Source organism: Battus philenor, unplaced genomic scaffold, assembly GCF_028537555.1.
Source record: "Battus philenor isolate CCGP_79_NKW_IND1 unplaced genomic scaffold, ilBatPhil1.0.hap1 SCAF_27, whole genome shotgun sequence".
Classification (NCBI taxonomy): Eukaryota; Metazoa; Arthropoda; class Insecta; order Lepidoptera; family Papilionidae; genus Battus; species Battus philenor.
Genome location: NW_027181690.1, coordinates 8,750,209 through 8,770,174, shown reverse-complemented (window position 1 = coordinate 8,770,174; position 19,966 = coordinate 8,750,209). Strand labels below are relative to the sequence as shown.

The 19,966-nt window shown below is 32.4% G+C and overlaps 1 protein-coding gene across 1 annotated transcript in view; it reads right to left on the bottom strand.

The window, feature by feature from the left end:
* The window catches only part of shot (dystonin-like protein short stop), a 178,429-nt gene that overhangs the window by 105,048 nt on the left and 53,415 nt on the right, over positions 1 to 19,966 (bottom strand). The window contains exons 18-25 of the mRNA XM_068768857.1: positions 19,377 to 19,551; positions 6,148 to 6,363; positions 5,591 to 5,687; positions 4,654 to 4,774; positions 3,736 to 3,968; positions 2,819 to 2,969; positions 2,097 to 2,180; positions 550 to 828 (exon numbers count right to left, since the gene is read on the bottom strand). Coding sequence (XP_068624958.1) covers positions 550 to 828; positions 2,097 to 2,180; positions 2,819 to 2,969; positions 3,736 to 3,968; positions 4,654 to 4,774; positions 5,591 to 5,687; positions 6,148 to 6,363; positions 19,377 to 19,551 — 1,356 coding nt within the window. The remainder of the gene's footprint in view (positions 1 to 549; positions 829 to 2,096; positions 2,181 to 2,818; positions 2,970 to 3,735; positions 3,969 to 4,653; positions 4,775 to 5,590; positions 5,688 to 6,147; positions 6,364 to 19,376; positions 19,552 to 19,966) is intronic.

The following is a 19,966-nucleotide window of genomic DNA, read 5'->3' as shown; positions in this document are numbered from 1 at the left end:
AAGATTCATTGCGAAACTTTACAAATACATTAAAGTATTTTAATTATTATTTTTTAATTGGTCTACCAGTTACTGTAATTATTGTTATTTTAATTAAAATACCAACAACTTATATATTGTCAGTATCTGTGAAAAATTGGACCAAGATCGTACTAGAATTTACATTTTACATCCTATTTTCTATTTGACATCATCAAAATCCACGGTATATAAATTATAACATGTTGTAAATATCTCGTATTCCGTTAACATTTATTTAAGCGCAGCACTTGCTTGGACACAGATAGCTTCATTAATTCTATTGATGAAAATAAAAGTGATTTTTTACATATTTTGTAATGACTGACTTAATGTCTATGGATTGGCTTTTATTGGCATTCTATACCAGTCCACCCAAGCTTCTTGGGTATAGATTACTATTTGAATTTAAAACATTTATAGTGTCTGCAGTTGTGACGAGCGTAAATGTTAAATAAGGGCAAGCGATATAAAAGATAATTTGTATGAAATAGTAAAATAATAATGTGGTGAAATAGTGACAGTACATACCAGAGTGACGATGTCGCCTGGGTTTGCGGCTGCAATCCTCCTCAATCTTTCATATAGCAGGTCGAGAAGCCGTTGATGTCTTGCATTGAGTTCGTCCAGCTCTCTGGCGACAGCCTCGGCTCCCGTCGGAACATGCTCCGGAGATATGTTCCACCCGCGACGCCGCAGTTGTTCCGCTTGTTCCGCCTCCGCTTGCCGTCGAAGCTGCTTCGTATCCAGCGAGGGGTGTATCTCGTCGATTAGCCACTCCACGTATCGCTGACATCTCGAAGTGTGAATCTATTTCGTACGCGAGTTAGGGATTATGTTTGTTAGTTATGCCACCGACTGTTTTTAAATTTGGAACCTTAATCGTTCTCTATTTTTAAATATTAATTGTTTTTTTTTTTAAAAAACAAAATCGCTTTTAAAAACAGTCCGTTATATGTTAGGCATTCAAATTAGATATTTTATTAAAGCTGTCGATAACTATTCCTCACGCATACATCCGGCACATACTGTTTAAAATTTTGTTTATAAGACGGTTCCTTATACATACTCTCTTTCAAAGACGTACAGACATGTAGATCAATCAAACAATATTTCTCTTTCATAACAAACAGCTTATGGTATCTATGTCCAGCATTAAGGTTATCCTAGGACAAGAAATCATGCTGGGAAAAAATATTCTACAGGAATTTCAAGCGTGCAATACCCAATCAATGCCTCTGTGTATATTTTTAGATCCCATCGTTGATTTGTGCATTTTTATAGTAATTAAAATAATTTGTTTTCTTTCGATAAATTTCAAAACATTTTTTTGTGCTAACAACACTGACACACAATGCATGCAAAGCGAAATCTATTAAAAAAGAACAATGAACTCTCGTGAATTTAATATTTTTGAAGAGCGATTCGAAATAGCTCATTTAAATTACAAATCATTCTCCAAATTTATGAGACGGTAGCGTGTTGGCAATATAAAATTTATTTCACTTTAGTCACAGGCCCATCAGCTTGGAGATATAGCAGTAATATATTGCTGTTTTCTCTCGAAATAATAAATATAATTAATCGCACACTCACACACTCATTCACAATTAATTTTATATTAGTAAATATTTTTAAAGCGTTAATAGCAGCTTTACAATAAGCTTTTATATTAATTAGCATATATATATAATTATTATGTATAAGCATTATTAGCAGGTGCGAAGTGCTATGTGCTTTTGTAAAGAAAAAAAAACACCTTAAACGACCAAGAACCTCAGCAATATTAAGAGACCTCGGAAATAAAACCAAGACGGACAGACGAACGAGCAGCCCAGGAAAAATGTGCGAGGAGAGACGCTGGACCAAATCACATTTAAAGACCTTTCATAACTTCAAAAATCAAAATTAAAAAATACACACAAATATTGTATCAACAAAATTATAGCATTTTGTGGAGATTTATAAGCACAAACAAAAATAATTTTAACAAAAAAATGCTTGGAAATAAATTTATTTTTCTATTAAAAAATATCCACAAAATGCCACAGATTAAACATCAGGCCTGGTTCAATTACCTTAGCCTCGCGTATGAACCGCCCGCCATCTACATTCACTTTCTCTATCTTTGGTGTCCTCTCAACGACACTTGTAAGAAGAGCCTGAAATAAACAAATTAGTTAAATATGGAACCTTTTAAATACATTTATTCTTTCACGGGAAAAAAAGTCTAAAAATAATGAGACAAAATGTAATGAAATAACATTCTACAAAAACAAAGCTTTTCATACCTTCTTAATACGAATTTGTTTATTAAAATATAAAGTAGCATTTTCGATTTTTATTTTCAATACAGGCTGAAATAACTTAGTCCAGTTTTTTTACCGCCTAAAAATAATGCCACTTTAATCTAGTAGTGGGATCAATTCATGCCTGAGCCTCTTTACTATCTATAAATCTTTCACATTGTGATATGATTTTTGTAAGTAAAGTTTTTTTTTAATAAACTTTTTAAAATTATAACATTGTGTATAGTTATAATAATCGATATTAATATTAGCAAGTCCGAAAATTTATAATTTTTTCTAGCACAAGTCTTATTGAGGAACATTATCAGAACTTGGACTTTAATATCACTCACTGTATTTACTGATTCATACTCATGTTACATTTTATATTCACAGCTTCTAACAATTCTTCTTCTTCATAATCAGCTGATAGAACTGAGAGGCTAAGGCCTAACCCAAAGATCGTCACAATGACAGGTCTTGACAATATCTTGTGGTATTTGAGCACTCACCCTTGTGGTTTCCAGGTGCTCCTTAGGTCGCGCGTCGAGCGGGGGCTGTGCCTGCAGGCGGCTGTAGGCTCCATCCACCCAGTCCACTTCCTGCTGCAGTCCCACGCTGTAGTTTCTCAACATTTGGTACGCTGCTTCATAGCTTCTCAACCTGTGCAGAGTTCCAAAAATGTTAGCTGTGTTTATGACCCATAGTACCCAGCAGTAAAGAACTGAAACTTGAAATCGTAGGTTGCGGGTTCGATTCCTTATATAACTTTGTGCATTCATTATATATAATTGCCACTGCTTAGAAACCAAGTTTCAAGACGTTGGGCAGCAGCGTCCTCTGCGTTCCATAATACCACACTGCGTTCTAACGTTAGGGATTTTTTTTTATAAAAAATTAAATACGTTTTTTTGTTTTTATTATCGTCAAATGCAAACATTTGCCAGGTGAACGTATTTATTTATTCTACGGTTCATATGGCACAAGAAGGTAGTTTAAGCTTTTCAATTTCTCTTGTAACTTGAAGCGTTTTATCTCTGCATAGAAATCTTTCTAAAATTGATGTATTAGAGATCTCAAGTTCTTCGGTCAGCAACACGTTGCAGCTGCCACTTGAACCTTCATATTTTTTGCCAACCGATTCCCAAATAATCGTTTTATCGACAGACTTCGAGCAAAGGCCAAATGCATCAGAACAATAAATATGGGAATACTTCAAGATATTTTTTCCTTAGCTGTATAAATAGCCGTGTAATTTTGATAAATACGAAAATTCTGTGATAATGTTCCGTGTGGAATATTAATGGGGTCTCCTTCATATGAAAGTCTCTCATTTCAATTACGACAGAGAACATCTCTCAACGCCTAAGTTTATCTATACTTGAAACATTAAACTATTTTTTTTTTGTTCATTTAATGAATTCGATACCTCTCAGCCAGCTGAGTGCAGACGTTGCTCCAGCGGCTGTTCAACTGCGACACCTCCTTATCCAGGCGCTCCAAGTCTGCGTGCTTTCCTGCCCGGGGTAATGAGGAGTGTGGCAGCGCGGCCCTGGACGTCTCCACCAGGCGCCTGCAGTTCTCCGCGTCGTCGTTCATCTGGTCGATTTGTATCTGTTGCTTGCTCACCGCCACTTGCATACGGAGAAGGTCCTCGTGCATCTGGACGTATGGAAAAACACATTGTTATTATTATTATTTTTTAAAAAAAGGTGTACACTTAACTATAAATACACTTATTATATACTAACTACAAAGATGTGACAACGTGATCACTCTGAAATATATTACATGTCTTTTTCTATTAGAATGCGACAAGCAAATAAGTTCAGGCTGTGCAGTCTATAGGAACAGATAGGAACAGAGTTTTTAAAACGTTTTTTCTTACTATTTAATCATTACTTTATTTATAATTTTTGAAAACATCGAATTTAAAATAGGGTGTTCCATATATTAATTGATAGCAAATGAGCTATATATTCCCTTTAAAGCTTTTATATATATGACCTATCATCCTGTATGTTAGTTACATAATTAAAGATCCAGAAAGCAATTGTTATCCTATACCTCGGCAAAATAATTATAGTATAAGCCATACATTAATTGATAGAGAGTGAACTGTAGATTCATTTATTTACAGGTTTTACAAATATAACCAATCCTATATATAAAAATATAAATCTTAAAAAAACTATTTTAAATGTATTAAGTGTAAGTATTTACTTGCTAATTATAATTACAAATGAGAAATTTTACATGAAAGCATTGAATTAGCTCTGGTATTTGATGAGGCGTAGTTTTAAAAATTAAATCATAATTATATTAAATATAAATATGTAATACTAACGTCCTTCAACAATTCCACATCGTTGGGCAGTTCTTGGAATTGTGCGAGCTTAATCTCGAACTCCGATATCGTCTGGTTGTTCTCTTCTATGCTGTTCACTATGATTTCGACAAACTTCAACCTGCAAAAAAAACGTTTCACATTGCTTGCTTAGTAATACATTTTAACTTTAAATTTGCATAAACCCCATATGGAACCAGAAATGAAAAGCATCGTTTTTAACAAATACTTGGACGTCTGTTGGTCCTGTCTTAGCAATGTATAATCGATTCGAAATTCAAAAATTAAAAAGAAATACCTCAAAAACGTAGTGTTCATTGTAACGCTTAAACATAAAACTGTTAGTTCTATTTTCTGGTGCATAAATGATTAATGTTAATGCATTTTCAACACGGCAATGTACAATGTGTAAACGTATTTTCAAGATCGATGCCAAAATCACTCAACGAATGTCCTTGCGAGTTATTTATTGGCATTGCGAGTGTAAAGTGCTGTAGAAGAATTTCATTTTCTATATAAAAATCCTCTAAATTGTATTATTTATTTATTTACTTTATTGGAGATAAACAGTAACAAAAGGCAGTAAGAAAGTACAAACTTAGAAGCTTAGAAATATAAAATTAGTTACAATTGTTGCCTTATAACTATCTCACTAAGAACATTTAATGATTTATAGTCAATCAATGACAAAACAAAGAAAAACATTACTAAACAGGGATCAAAGATTATAGTATTATTATAAAAACATTTATAAAAAAGGAAGACTGAAATCGATAAAGCCGTTCTCAAATGATAATGTGACCTAAGACTGGCGATCCCAAGAAGTAACGTCCAACATTGGACGTCTACCTTATGGAAGGATGTCCAACGCTGCACTTACTAGTCAGTTTACATTAAACAAGGAAAATAGAAATTATTTTTTATTATATAGATTTACCTTTCGACGAATAGTTGACTCTTGGACTGCATGTCGTTCCATTTGCCCATGACCTTATCCAGGCTCTTCTTCATAGCCGGGGTCTTAAGGGCGATGCCTGCGTGAGAAAAGAGAAAGAGATTTTAAAAATTTTCCACTAAGACTTCTGTGTACTTTGAAATATTAACGTCAACTCTGTCAAGCGGTAAAAACGAAATTAAAAGTTTAGTCAAATTAGTAATAAATAATAATAAAACTGGAAATCGATCACAAGTAAACCTTTTGTATTTTATAATTCACTACATTATAATCATCATCATTTCAGCTATGAGACGTCTTCATATGCTTCCATCCTAGATTTCCAAATAAAACCGATTGGAAACGGCCTTCGCCTGGACCCAGCCTTTTCCGTTCACCTTGAGGGTGAACGACTTACACTGCGCTTGCTGCTCCGTGGTACCCACATCAGAACCTTATGGCCCCAGTGGCATATTGCACACTATGTAGCCTGCCTACGTGTTTAGGAATAATCAATCTACCTGTATGTAGAAATTTATTGTATAAATAAAGACAATCACCTCTAAATGTGTTCTGGACCTCCTCCACATCCCCGGTAAGCGAGAGTAAATTGCTCTCCCAATCCTTGTGTTGCAGTACCAGATGCTCCAATGCATCCAGATCGCGGGGGATGTGACTAGCGATGCGCTCATGCAGCTGTCTCTCCAAGACTTCCAGCCTTTCCAGCAGGCTGCTCGATTGCTCTGTGAAGATACGCGCTGCATTCTTCGATTCCTCTGCAATGATATACAGAAACGATTAATTTCAAGACACCTTTTGCATGTCGACTAGAAACGTGGGTGAAGAGCGAATTGGAATACTGAGGCGTAAAATGGCAGCGTGGGCTACCCAGGAAGACATTAAGGAATATGTAACAATACTCCCAGGAATAGATCTAACCTAGATAGCAAAATGTTTAACAGTTTATATTCAAATCAATTCAACTTAAAATATCTATATCTTTATTCAAGTAGGCGTTTACATGCACTTTTGAATCGACGATTATATTAACGTTATTAGTCGTAAGCTACCAACGGTTTAACATGATGTTAAAAAGAGCTGGTCAAAAATTCTACAGTTGCTCTATTAAAACAATATTTAACAATTTGTCGTATATACATTATTATCAACCATGTACGTCAATAAATCAAGTTCCACACATTTCAATCATCAAAAAAAAAATTCCTTACGGCTATAATAAGATGAATAATAGACTAATAATTTCACATATAAAAAATTAATAAAGAAGGGTTTATAATATATCGAACTTTTTGTAAATATGTCTACAGACAGACCTATAAAGGATTTATTAATTTTTTTAAGACGAATATTATGTGTTATGTGTTTTTTTTATATTGTGTTTATAATGTTTCTGTATTACTATTTTCTAAAACAGACTTAAAATAATGGCGTATAAATAATACGTTATCAAAAATATATTGTGAAGCAACGTTTCGAAAAAAAAATTATTTAAGTTGATTTATTTCCATATTTATAAATACAGATTTACGAAAAAGAATTAAAAAAATAGGGTTAGCAAGGCATAAGAAAGCCATTTTAATAGTTTTCTTGTTTTGTTAATATAGTTCATGATACTACAGTTGACTACAAATGATTACGACTGCAAAACCTCTTTTATTTTATTCATTAAAAAACAATAATGTTAAAAATAGTACTCTCTATACGTATCTTTTCTTCTCTATCTAATAATCAAACTAAATATTTATTCAAAAGTTCATATAAAAGCTTTGAATCTATTATTATTCTAGAAAAGGTAATAAAATCTAAAATTGTCCACCTACTGTAGCTTATTTACTCACATATATAATATTTAATAGATTTAGTAAATAAACAAAAAACATCTAATAATAGTAAAAGAATTAACAATAATGGACGAGAATCAATAAAAAAGATACGTTTAATTTATAGACGTCTCTACCTAAAATAAGAAACAAGGTTTATTCAACTTTACTTAAACACAACAAAGAATTTCTTTCCGAGTGAAATACACAAGAGCGCCACAGACAATAAATTTCACAAAGCACAACCTGACAAGCGCACTTCCTCCCAAATGCGTTCAATAGTTCGTTTCCTATACACGAGAACTGACTTTTTAGGCATTTACACAAGTTTAAATGTATCACGACACGCGACGTCTCCTCGGGATCATTTATCTCGACTGAGACACTATTAGATCTCTTAGATATTGTTACACAGTGTAATTTAAACCAGCGGTGTTAGCTTTGCAACTGCTCGAATGCTGTGGCGTTAGTGAGTAAAAGTATGGAACTAGGACGATAATTGACTATGGCCGTCTGACATTGACATTGGCCGATTTAGAAGGCCGCCGGAACGTCTGATACATTGTCTAGTATTAAAACTGTCATGTGAATTAATTACAGTGTATTTATTACATATAAGAAACACAGTTTCGTATAAATATCCCGATTTAAAAAAGCACGCCAATAAAACAAGGGAAAGATATGCCAAAGCCTGCAAGTATCACGAATATTTAATACAATTTGTATGTAATAAACACAATAATTAATATTAGGGAGACCGGAAAGTAATGTCGTTTTCTTAAGTTAAATTCACATGCCAACATTTTTAACAAGTTTTTATTTTTTATCAACAATATATTCACCTTCGTTATCAACAACCTTTTGTCATCTAGTATAGAAATTTTCAATGCCGGAGAGGTAACGAATCAATCGGTTTTTCTGTAAAATATGTCGACAGAAACGACATTACTTTCCGGTCCCCCTAATAAATTTTGAATTGGATTTATTTATATCTTTACTGAGCACAATTAGGCTGGTTTTGGTTAATTTTAATGATTTTCTCTCAATGCATAACTACGATCTATTTTATATTTTAATTATGAGTCACATTTCATATATTTAAATGTAATGCCAAAAGAAAGTCGATAGAACATAAAAAAAGATTTTTATAAATTATCGATGACAAGGCACCGGATTGGAATCTATCGCTTTCACAATTTTTTTCTTTTTTAAATCAACCTTTATGTATAAAAATTGGACCAACTCATTTTTCCCAGTTCATCATTAAATTCTATTTAGTTATATATTAGAGCAAGATGGGCGTAGTAGGTATTTTTAAACAAATTACTCAAACAAATTTTAATAAGTTCAATAGAAAGGCGGATGACAGAACTGAAACAAATAAAAGATGCAGTCAAAGTGGGACGAATTACATAAGATGGAACAAAATCGATAGCTCCAGTGATATTTGCCAACTGCGAACAACTTTTCGGTCTGTGGCAAACCACCCACACCGAGATCACACCGAGTTTTATTAAAAATTGCAGCAATAACTGTACCAATCTGTGGAGACAAGGCCAGTTGACGGTACGGGTAAAAAAAATTGATATGACATCATATTCGGCCGTTGGACTAATTTGATTATATTGAACACGTTTACAGGGTCGTCGGAGGTGAGCAAAAACAAAGGCTTCCTGATCATTCACGTCATTCTATACATCTAATAGCTGGGAGAAAATAAAATTAATTACATTATAATAAATTCTGTTAAACACAGTACGAACGCATGTCTCGGGAAGAGAGCAGTCCACTTATAGGTGATAACCTGATTGATTATAGGTATAAATGGCTATCTTGTCAGCAAAAACCTTTACAGCTTTTACATGTGTTTTAATCACCATGTATCAAAAACCTAAATAATCTTTTATAATTGGTAAATTCTTTTTTTTTTTGGAATGCGAAAGGCAAAGGGACATATAGTAAACGATAATTAATTTCAATATAATCTGAATTTTGTACATGCATTTTCTTACTGTATAATCATTACGTCATTTATTATTCCTAAAATCTTAATTTTTAAATTGAGCATAACATATATTTACTGAAAATGAGACATGTTCACACTTTTAAATCTTTTATACCTGTAATTAATAAATTTATACGTAAATATAATATTTTTCAATTAAAATTATCATACTGTACGTGTTTGACTGCAATAGGGAAATAACAGTTATAGCAACTGTATTTTGAGATATAAAATTGACGAAAACTGTCTCGTCCAGTTTATAAAAACGAGACTTATTACGCGGCTAATGACAATCTGATTATATCGATAGGTAGCGGATTATTCGCGCTCTAAACTAAAATATACATAAAAACATTATTATCTTTATTGATTTATGTAGTCAGTGTGTCTCACCTAAATATTTTTATCCAATTTTAAACATATGTTATAAGGTATTTTATTTAATTTTGCCAGAAGAATTACTAAGAAAAAAAGTTGAGAATGACCCTTCAAATTCGTTTTAATTAAGATATAAGGATGTTTTCCTCGTTTCAGACCATAGATTTCCACTGCAAGGCATAGGCCTACCCCAAAGATATCTATGGGAGAATGTACCATAATCACCACGCTTGGCAAGCGAGTTGGCGATCCCAGTGTGGTATTATGGTACGCAAAGAACGCCGTGGGAATCCCATATAATTAATGCTTTGTATAAGATTGTATCCCCGAAAATTGAACCCGTGACATACGACCAAAAGTCAGTCCTCTACCGCTGGTCTAGCTCGGAAGCTAGGAAGTTTTATGTAGTGAAAAATGGAAAAAAATGCAAAGAATATAGTTGCTAAACTTTTAACACCAAATAAAACAAAAAACGAATACAATCAAAAATATCTTGCAAGAAAAATTTAAATAAAAATTTGATCTCATTATTTCTAGTTTTGAAGTGAAAAAAATTAATTTATAAATGTAATAATTATTTAGGCAATAAATATAGTAATCACTCTGAAATACGTATAATTTTTTCTTTATTGAACATCGACTGGCCAGTAACTTTTAACAGTAAGAAGTTTGTCGGGGTGGTCAGTATACAATAAAAAAGTACGTATGTAAGTGACTGCTAATTGCAACACAACCGCAATGATCAGAGGAAACGTAGTCGTAATAATAGGATGGGTGGAAAATATATACTGTGTAGTAATTCTCACTGCATATGCATATATATGCAGTGAGAATTTTTATTATTGTTCACGAGATGTACCACAAATTAATAGCTAACTTAATTTAAAAGTATGGAAGTAAAAATAAAATAAATTTATAAACTTATTAGGTTTCGTTTACTAAATCTAATAAATAGGCAACGATCATCGTCATGATCATTTCAGTCGAATTATTTCTACTGCTAAACATAGACACTTTCCCCTATAGATTACTAATAGGACCGGTAACATGTCACCTGCACACATATATTTCTTCCTTCCGTTGCACGACTACCACTGCATGTGCGGAAGTGGCTAAATATTGGTCTTTTTCTTACTTAGGATGGACTTCCGCAAGGTAACGCCTGATTCCATTAAATATTCAATATATTTCTACCTTAACAAAATCGTCTGTCCATCTTGGGGAAGACATCCATGTGTAGCAGTTTAAAATTATTATTTTTTTATTCAAGTAGGCTTCACGCACTTTTTAAATAGTTAATTATTTTTAACATTACAACAGGAGCAAACTTTGAACCATTTTCCGTACGTAAATAATACTAAGATATGTAAAAGAGTAGAGTTCATATTATACTCATATTAAAACATGTTTTAAAAGAGTAACCATGTCACAATATATATTTTAATCGATGAAATATTAATTTAGACAATGCATAAATTTCATTTTATATCCTCGGTATAAAAGATCATAAAGTTTTCAACACAGTACACTAAATTACTAATAATTCAAAAGGCCAATGTTAAGATCTAATTTGAAACAGATGTTCCCAATCGATGACAAAGAACGTCGCATTATACCCTCAGTAAGCCGTTCATACGCCGATTTAAGAGGTATTAAGACGCATGCGCAGTTAATACACAGAATGGATGATGTCAGAACCAGTTAAGCGAATGTGAGATTCGCAAACGTAAATTTAAGTGACTTCTGGCAAAATAAAATACATTTAAGTCGAAATAGACAGTTGATCTTTATTTTTATAGAAGAAAGGCATCTAATTAAAAAGAAAATATACTGATTTTTTTTAACCTGACCTGTGACTGCTGGCATTTGCAGATATTACGGTTGGGATGGAGACAGGTCGCTGTGGTTTGCTTAGCGTCAATTCTCTATTAAGGTAGCGAAGCCCGAAGGCTACCTCGGCTGCCTCTAGCTCGCCTACAATTTCATTGGATTGTAACGCAGCTGAGCTTTTAGATTGCTTCAGTGGATGCTCCATAGAGTGTTTACGCTCAAGAATTTCTACATTAGGACATCGACTCGATTCATCGTCGATAGAACAGTAAATTTATGAAAAATTAAGTGTCATCATCATCATCCTTTCAACCGAAAGTTGCCCAGTGCATTTCCCATAGAACTAGTTGGAAGTGGCTGACATCTAACGCCTTCCGACGATCTTAACAAGGTTGTCTGTCCACTGTAAATGGACGACTTATGCTGCAATGTCGGCCCGTGGTTTCCACTTCTGAATCTTACAATACCTGTTTCTCGATATCTGACCAACCCACTGGCACTTACCAATTTGCTGTGGTATGTCGCATACTTTCATTCCTCTACGGATCTGCTCATTATTGAATCGTTACTGCGTTCTTGGTGATGTACGGGAAGTGAGTGAGCCTAACAATTTACTTACAACCTTCCATCGCCTTCTTGGAAAGTAGTGCATTTGCGCGAGGGACACTCGCCTTAAAGAGTACTGCTGTCAGGTTTAATTTTTTTTAATTATTAGTATCTATATTACACAGACATTAGCGCCCGTGACTTGGTTATATTTACGTCCAAAATATCCGTTTTTTTTGGTCATATTTTTTCGTTACAGTGTATAAGTATAAAAGTACGTCTCTTAATCTGTTTTAACGAAGTCCTAACAATAACCAGTTTTTAAGATTATGTTTCCTGCGACCGCTTTGTTATCCCTACTCAGTATTGCCATCCTCAAGTTGTATATCGGAGATGAAGGAGGCAAAACCTACTATAAATAGGTCCCTGCTCTTAGGTAAGTGTACTGTCTCCATTGCTATAACCTAACGGGAACTTTGGGAACCTTACAAAAGTCTCCTCATTCATGGTTCTATCTCGTAAAGAAATTCTATGAATATTTCGTTGATTCCAGTGTAACAGCTTAGTTTAAAATAATATACGAACATTGTAAGGTTTTTACTTATGTTAACTGTTGTCGTTAAAAAGATATTTATGACAGACATACTCATTGCATGCCTATATAGATGAATAAATATATATGTATCCAGGGTTGAACTTTATGCCAGTCGTAAATATTATGATATTGCACTGCACAGTTTATCAGAAGCTCCGCAATTAACGCTTATTGCGGGGTCAAATGTTAAACACAAATATAGCTCGGACGGTCGGCGGTCGCAAGTTAAACATGTATAACATTGATTTTCACATATATCTTAATAATGCAAGTGCTATCAATCATCGTAAATAAAAAGATATCAACTGTTAAATGTAAGAATTAAATTAATATCGCATACACTTAATAACTAGATATACATATCGGCGATATAGGCCATCAAGTTTTTTTTAAATTTAGATCAGATGAAGCATTTTTACGTTTCATCATTTGATGTGTTTCCACTAAATACGGCGAACTTGATAACAGAACACATCTTCTTAGATTTCTATAAATAGATTGGCATAGGTGTTCCTTATTATATTTCCTATATTGTTTAGTAGAACGTTCAAGGCCAAGCCTGAATTATTACAACTCCCTATCATCACAAAACGACGTTACTAAAGGATTTAATTATAATTTTCCAATGCCAATTATTTTTGAATTATTGATGAATAGTGGTAGTTTAGCGGTAGAGGACTGAGTCTTGTAGTCGTAGGTCACGGATTGGATTTATGGGATACAATCTAATATAAAAAATCTTTGTGCATTAATTGTACAGGATTGCCACTACTCACAAACAAGTTTATAGAGTACAGTCAGCAGCGTAACATAATACAACACTGTGATCGCTGCTATCAGCTATGGCTAATTTTTTTACTATGAATAAAAATAGGTAATGCTGTTGGCGTGTTTACTTAAAACAAATATATTCTTCACCATCGTCTTCGATATTGAGACGTTAAAAATAATTTGCATTAATCTGTCAAAATTTAAATAATCAAGATTCTAAAAAAACACTCACCTCCCTTTCCCAGGGAAAATATTCTTTTTATCTTCTTCATAGTTGCCAAGCATTAGACGTTAAACCATACGGAATAAGGTTCACACTCAAATGTTTCGTTTTCTAATTTTGTTTACATTGCGAATTCGGTTCGTTTCGAAAATAAATATATTCGCACGGTCATTTACGTTGAAAATGTTTGAAGTACAACTAAATATAAACCGGTTTAGTCACATCCTTAACTATATATCTATTTGTTCCTGCCTTTAGAGACTAAACATGTAAATAAATATATGATTATATTAATCATTAGGAATTCAAAATTTTTACTACATTTTTGTTTCTAAATAGATGCTTCAGTAATTTTAAATCGATCAATTAAAGATTATTAACACCAAAAACACTCTTATTTTTTAAAATAAAACTAGTGTATTTTTTTAATACTAAAGAAAAAACTTCTATAAGTAATTTACTAAAAGAATATTTATAATTATGTATTAAATGTAAGTATTACATGATTTAAAAACCTCTTTACATTTATAATTCAAAATTTATTGACTGAAAGAGAAATTTAATACAATGATTTTTATTCTAATTAAATAATAAAAAAATCTACGAACAATTTATCTAACGAAGTTAAAAATCTATTTTGTGTTACACATGAAAATTAACACACACACACATGTACTGAGAAAAAAACACAAATTTTCTTTGTACTTCTTGACGAGTCATAGAAGTCGTAACACACAACGGATGAGGAGCGTGGATCGACGCGTACTACACCATGACCGCCCACTGTGTACTGCCCATTGCCCATCGGCCATGGCCCATCGGCTAATTGCAGCGATGTGCGATCAACACAGTTTTGTCAATAGAACACAAGACGCATTGTGACCGCTACTTCATATTTAAAATAAATCACGTATTACAATAAACAATAGAAATAAACACGACTTGCGTTACGTTTATTGCACTAACGATATTAAAAATATTTGTAAATTAGTGATGTAACTTTAGATGCAACCATTATTAACTCGAAGGAGATTACGTACAGTATTCAATGCGGAAATTGTATCATGTATTTATTATCATTAAATTTAACTCGTATTAAATACTACTGAACTAAGAATTTTTTAGAAATTTAACGAAAATCGGCCGATTCGATCTTTGTGTACACACAGTGTGATTCGAAGTGGATGTAAAAGCTTTAAAAATCTTAATTAACGAATAGTACGTATACCTAATCTAAAATAATTGGTTTCAGAAATAATAATAGTAATGTTTTATACTATTGTTTAATATCTGTCCCTATAGACTGTGCAGTCAAAAGTTGTTAGCTTGTCGTTTTTCAATTAAAAAATTAATTAAATTAACATATTTCAGAGTTATCACTTTATAGAGGATATTTGGAAACAGTCATAATATCTTTATCTTAATTAAATTTTTAATACTAATAACATTCAAATTTAGATATTATTATTTGATTTGCATTTTAATGAATCCTAAGTTTGTTAATATATCTAATATCAGATGGTAAGAGATGTAAACGATCTCTTAAAGATCACGTGACATCGATTAAAACAGAAGCACATTCTTTTACATTGTTTGCGGTTACAAATCGCAGAGATTCAGTTACTGTCGCTATTAATACTCTATACTAAATATACTTGCATAGTAGATAATGGCTATTGTTACAAGTTCCTTGGTTAGCCAAAAACTTCGTTATTGTCTTTCATAAAAGCAACTTAGATTAGCATAAAGATCACATTTGCTTCTACTACAATTTTTTTTAAAAATGAATCGCTAAATATGTTGATAATGCGCAAAACTCGAGAACGGTACCATTAATTTGATATTTTTTATTCCTATTTTTGTTAGGACATGACTAATGTTTATATCGAGAGAATAAACGGAATAATTACGAAGGTAATGCAAATAAATTGAAACATATTTTACCTAATTGTAAAATATCAACCAAAAAGACACAATTATCGTGTACCATTACGCATTGCAATTAAAATAATACATTTCTTTTTTGATGTTGTTTGAGCAGTAGTAGCCCAGTTGTAGAGAAATGACACTCGCAAACGTAGATCTCAGGTTCGATTCTCGCGCTAAAATCTTATGTGATTCACACCTTGTGCATTAATTATATAGGATTGCCACTGCTGACAAAACAGTTTCTAGAAGATAGGCAGCAGCGTCCTCTGCGTACCATAATAACACACCGCAAAGCTTAGCGATTATGGTATATCTAATATATAAAATTCTCGTGTCACGGTATTCGAACTTGAACTCCTCTGAAACGGCTCGACCGATTTTTACCAAATTTTATATCCGTATTCAGTAGGTCTGAGAATCGGCTACTATCTATTTTCCATACTCTTAAGTGATAAGGGTGGTCCACCCCTAATTTTTTGTTTTAAACAAATTTTTTGGTTTTTATTTTATTATGATACAGCATACCAAAATACATACAACCCTAAATTTTCACCCCTCTACGATTAACCCTTATTTTTTATTTGTTAATTAAAAACTGTAATTCTTTTTGCAAAACAACGTTTGCGGGATCAGCTAGTCTTTCTATAGATATCTTGGGAGGCCTGCCTTACAATGGCCATCTATGGGCTAAAACAACAATTAGTTGTCTACACTAAGAACGTTAAATCATTAAATAAAGTAATTTACCTAAAAACAATTACTTTAACACAGTAAGAAATAAATTAGGTCAGCTGTTTTAATTTAAAAATAAATTTCCTTAACTATAAGTACTACATTGTCTAATTACGAAATTGAGTAGATTGAAAAATACTGAACAGAGGTCAATTAAAAGTGAGAAACAATAAAATAAAATACAACTTACGTTACTACACATGGATCTTGATCGTAGAGTAATTTTTCAATCAACTCAATCGAAATGTATGCTTTTGTTTAAACGCGTACAACGTAATGTTATAGTCTTTAATTGCAATTAACGTAAATTTTTTAAATGTATTACTTTAAGAAACTGTTAATGAATAAACATAAATTTTTATTTATACCCATTGTTTGATTACAGATAGAAAAGCTTTTAAAATAGTGAATGTAAAGACCATTTGCGGTCAATTAATGTATGGTTTACCCTATCTAAAATCAAAGCTATCAGAAATTATAAATATCGCGATGATGTTATAAAAAAATTAATAAATACATATTAAAATTAAATTATTGTTAACCATCAATTGTATCAATTCATTGGGCTTTTGCTATTTAAACGAAAAAATAAATTTATGTAACATATTTCAGAGTGATCGCTTTATACAGGTTGATTGGTAATAAGTGTTAAAATACAATAGCCTTTTGCTGAAATACGAGATATACATTCACCCTTCTAAAGCCTATACAGCTATAACCAATAATAATGTATACACATTATTGTATAATACTACACAATGTTTACTTTCATGTATACATCGTGTGTGGTTATAACTAGCTGAGTTTTTACACTGATTAGTTAATTTTTTATAATTGTACATAGTCTACTTTCAGTTCGATTCCTTTTTTTTACTGCAATAAATCCATAATTATTATGATTTTTTGTACATAATCTTAAATTTTAGGTTTGAAGTTTTGTCTTTGTTTGGGCATGTCAATCCTATTGTGACCGAAATAAGACTTAAATTTCAATAGGACATGTAAGAAAACAAAAAGGTTAATAAAATAATAATTAATAATTGTAATTGAAATAAAAATTAAATATATCAAGAGTAATTGTAAAGTTATAACAGAAATAAGTTAAACAAGAAAATAAGTAGTTATAATATACTGTAATGATAAAAAAGAAACAGAACATGATGCTTTGGGAATGGAGATGAGAAGAATGTAAAGAAAGAAAGATATTGTTTGGTAAGACAGAAGAATAATAAAAAAAGCAAAATTAAATGAAAAAATATTTAAGGCAATAAAGTCCTTATTCCACACGTAGGTGGAACGAGAAGCTCAAAAACGACGCCATAAAAAACCCTATGATCACCATAAATATGCGCTATTGAAACATCCAAAAATCATTATGGAGGGAAGGTACCAATTTTCAAAATCATGTAGCTACAATAGCCTTGACATATTAAGATTTAATAAAATACATAACTAAAATGTTTATAACCATTAATATTTAGCATCAATCGGTAATTCATTACTTGTGGAGACGATCAAAGGAAAAGTATTTCTAACAGCCTGAGAATTTAGACTGATGGCTTTTTAAGTATCCAAGACTACTCCTCAAGGTAGTTAAAACGTAATTAATTGAGCTAAAGCATTATTGCTCTTGTTTTTTCTAATGTCACACAGACGATTCTAAGAACATACAACTTGTTTACTTAGACAATTGAACTCGAATGACGCAGTTTATTTGTAAATAATTTTCAGGTGTTAGCCGCTGATTAGTAACCCTTTTCAGTTATTTTATAACTTATAAGACATCATGCCTGTATACAGATTGATTTGTTAAAGGCATAACATCTTTAAAGGGGGTTAATGTATGTGTCATTTACTTTCGATTGATGTATTTTATCTGTAACTATCGATTTCGGATAAAGTATTCAAAAATCAATGGTTTCAGAAATAACATAATAAAAAAAACTTATAAATAATAATACAATAGAAGGTAAAAGCGCTTTCAAAATTTGAATTACTATGTTTTAAAATTGATTATTGTTTACTATCTTTCTCTGCACATTTTGTTATGTACCTGCCGTATTACAATAGAAAAAAATATATTAATGTAAAATATTTTAGAGATGAATTTTCAAGATTTTAAGACTTAATCTTGCAAATTAGTTACACGTTTATAGTTTTAAAGGCCTTATACCTAGAACTAATCATCCTGTAGATGTACATCTGGTAAAGAGTAGAGGTCGCTGCTAACAGTGACATGAGACGACATCACAGGGTTTGATAAGAATAGGCTGTAGACTCTTCGAAATACAGACCTATCAATGTTTAGAGCATGTATAAAATATTATTTATTACTATACCTCGAACATACCTTTATTAAAATATTTGGCTATGTATGTAAATATTTGAATGTACACGTTAACTACCCGTTACTTGTCATTTCTGTATTATGGTTGTCTGTAAGATATTGCCTCGAGTGATAAGACTGCCCTCTGTACTTTCTTTGAGTATTATAAATAAATGTATTTACTTTCAAACGTGTACGATAGAGAGTATTTAATAAATAAGTAGAGTAAGACTTATTATACTCTGCAGAGATGTATGGGTTATTTATGACTTAAAAAGTAAAGATTTCCTGATAGATATTTAAAACAAAGTGGAATCCTAACGATTGCATCGCAATACATTTTCAATCACATATTATTTACGCGCATTTTTAAATCATACTAAAATAATGACAGACAGGATAAATACTAAAAATAAACATATAATCGAAACGCCTAAATTTTGTCTTTAAAAATATTACATTGCATTAAGAAGAGTTTCTGGCCGATTAGAGGTAACAAGAGTAAAGGTACCTAATAAGAGGTAGTTTACTATTTATAATGTTAAAATAATCGACGATCAAAAGCGCATGTAAATGCCTATTTAAATAAAAATATTTTGAATTTCGAACTCACCCTCAGCGCGCGCCCGCCTCTCGAACTCGTCGAAGAGTCGGTTGACGTCCTCTATCTCTCGCCGGAGTCTCCTCAGCTGCGGGTCGGCTGCGTCGCCTTCGCCCAGCAGCTTCTCCGCGTCCTCGTTGAGAGCGCGACGGATCGCCTGCCGTTGCTCCGCTCCCATCGCCACGAACTACAACCACGTCATCATCAACATGTCAGCCCATAGTCCACAGCGAGACACAGGCCTCTCCAAAAGTTCAACCCGATAATCGGTCGACGGACGACCGACGATTGACTGTGAAAAAACTACGCCAACTATACATTACTCCACCCTCATATCTATTATTCAACGATATCTTCATTTTAGCTGTAAGACATCCATTGCTACACATGCATGGGAGAGTCCATAGATTTCCGGCATTCAGCATGTACGAATAGATATATATATATATATATATATATCCTTAGAATTATTTGTAATACAAAAATGACAGAAAAGCTTAATTTTATAGAAAGTACAAACAAATTGAACTATTCTATAACATCATCTATCAACTCTATATAAATCTACATGGTTGCAAACGATGACATATTTCAGAGGCGCC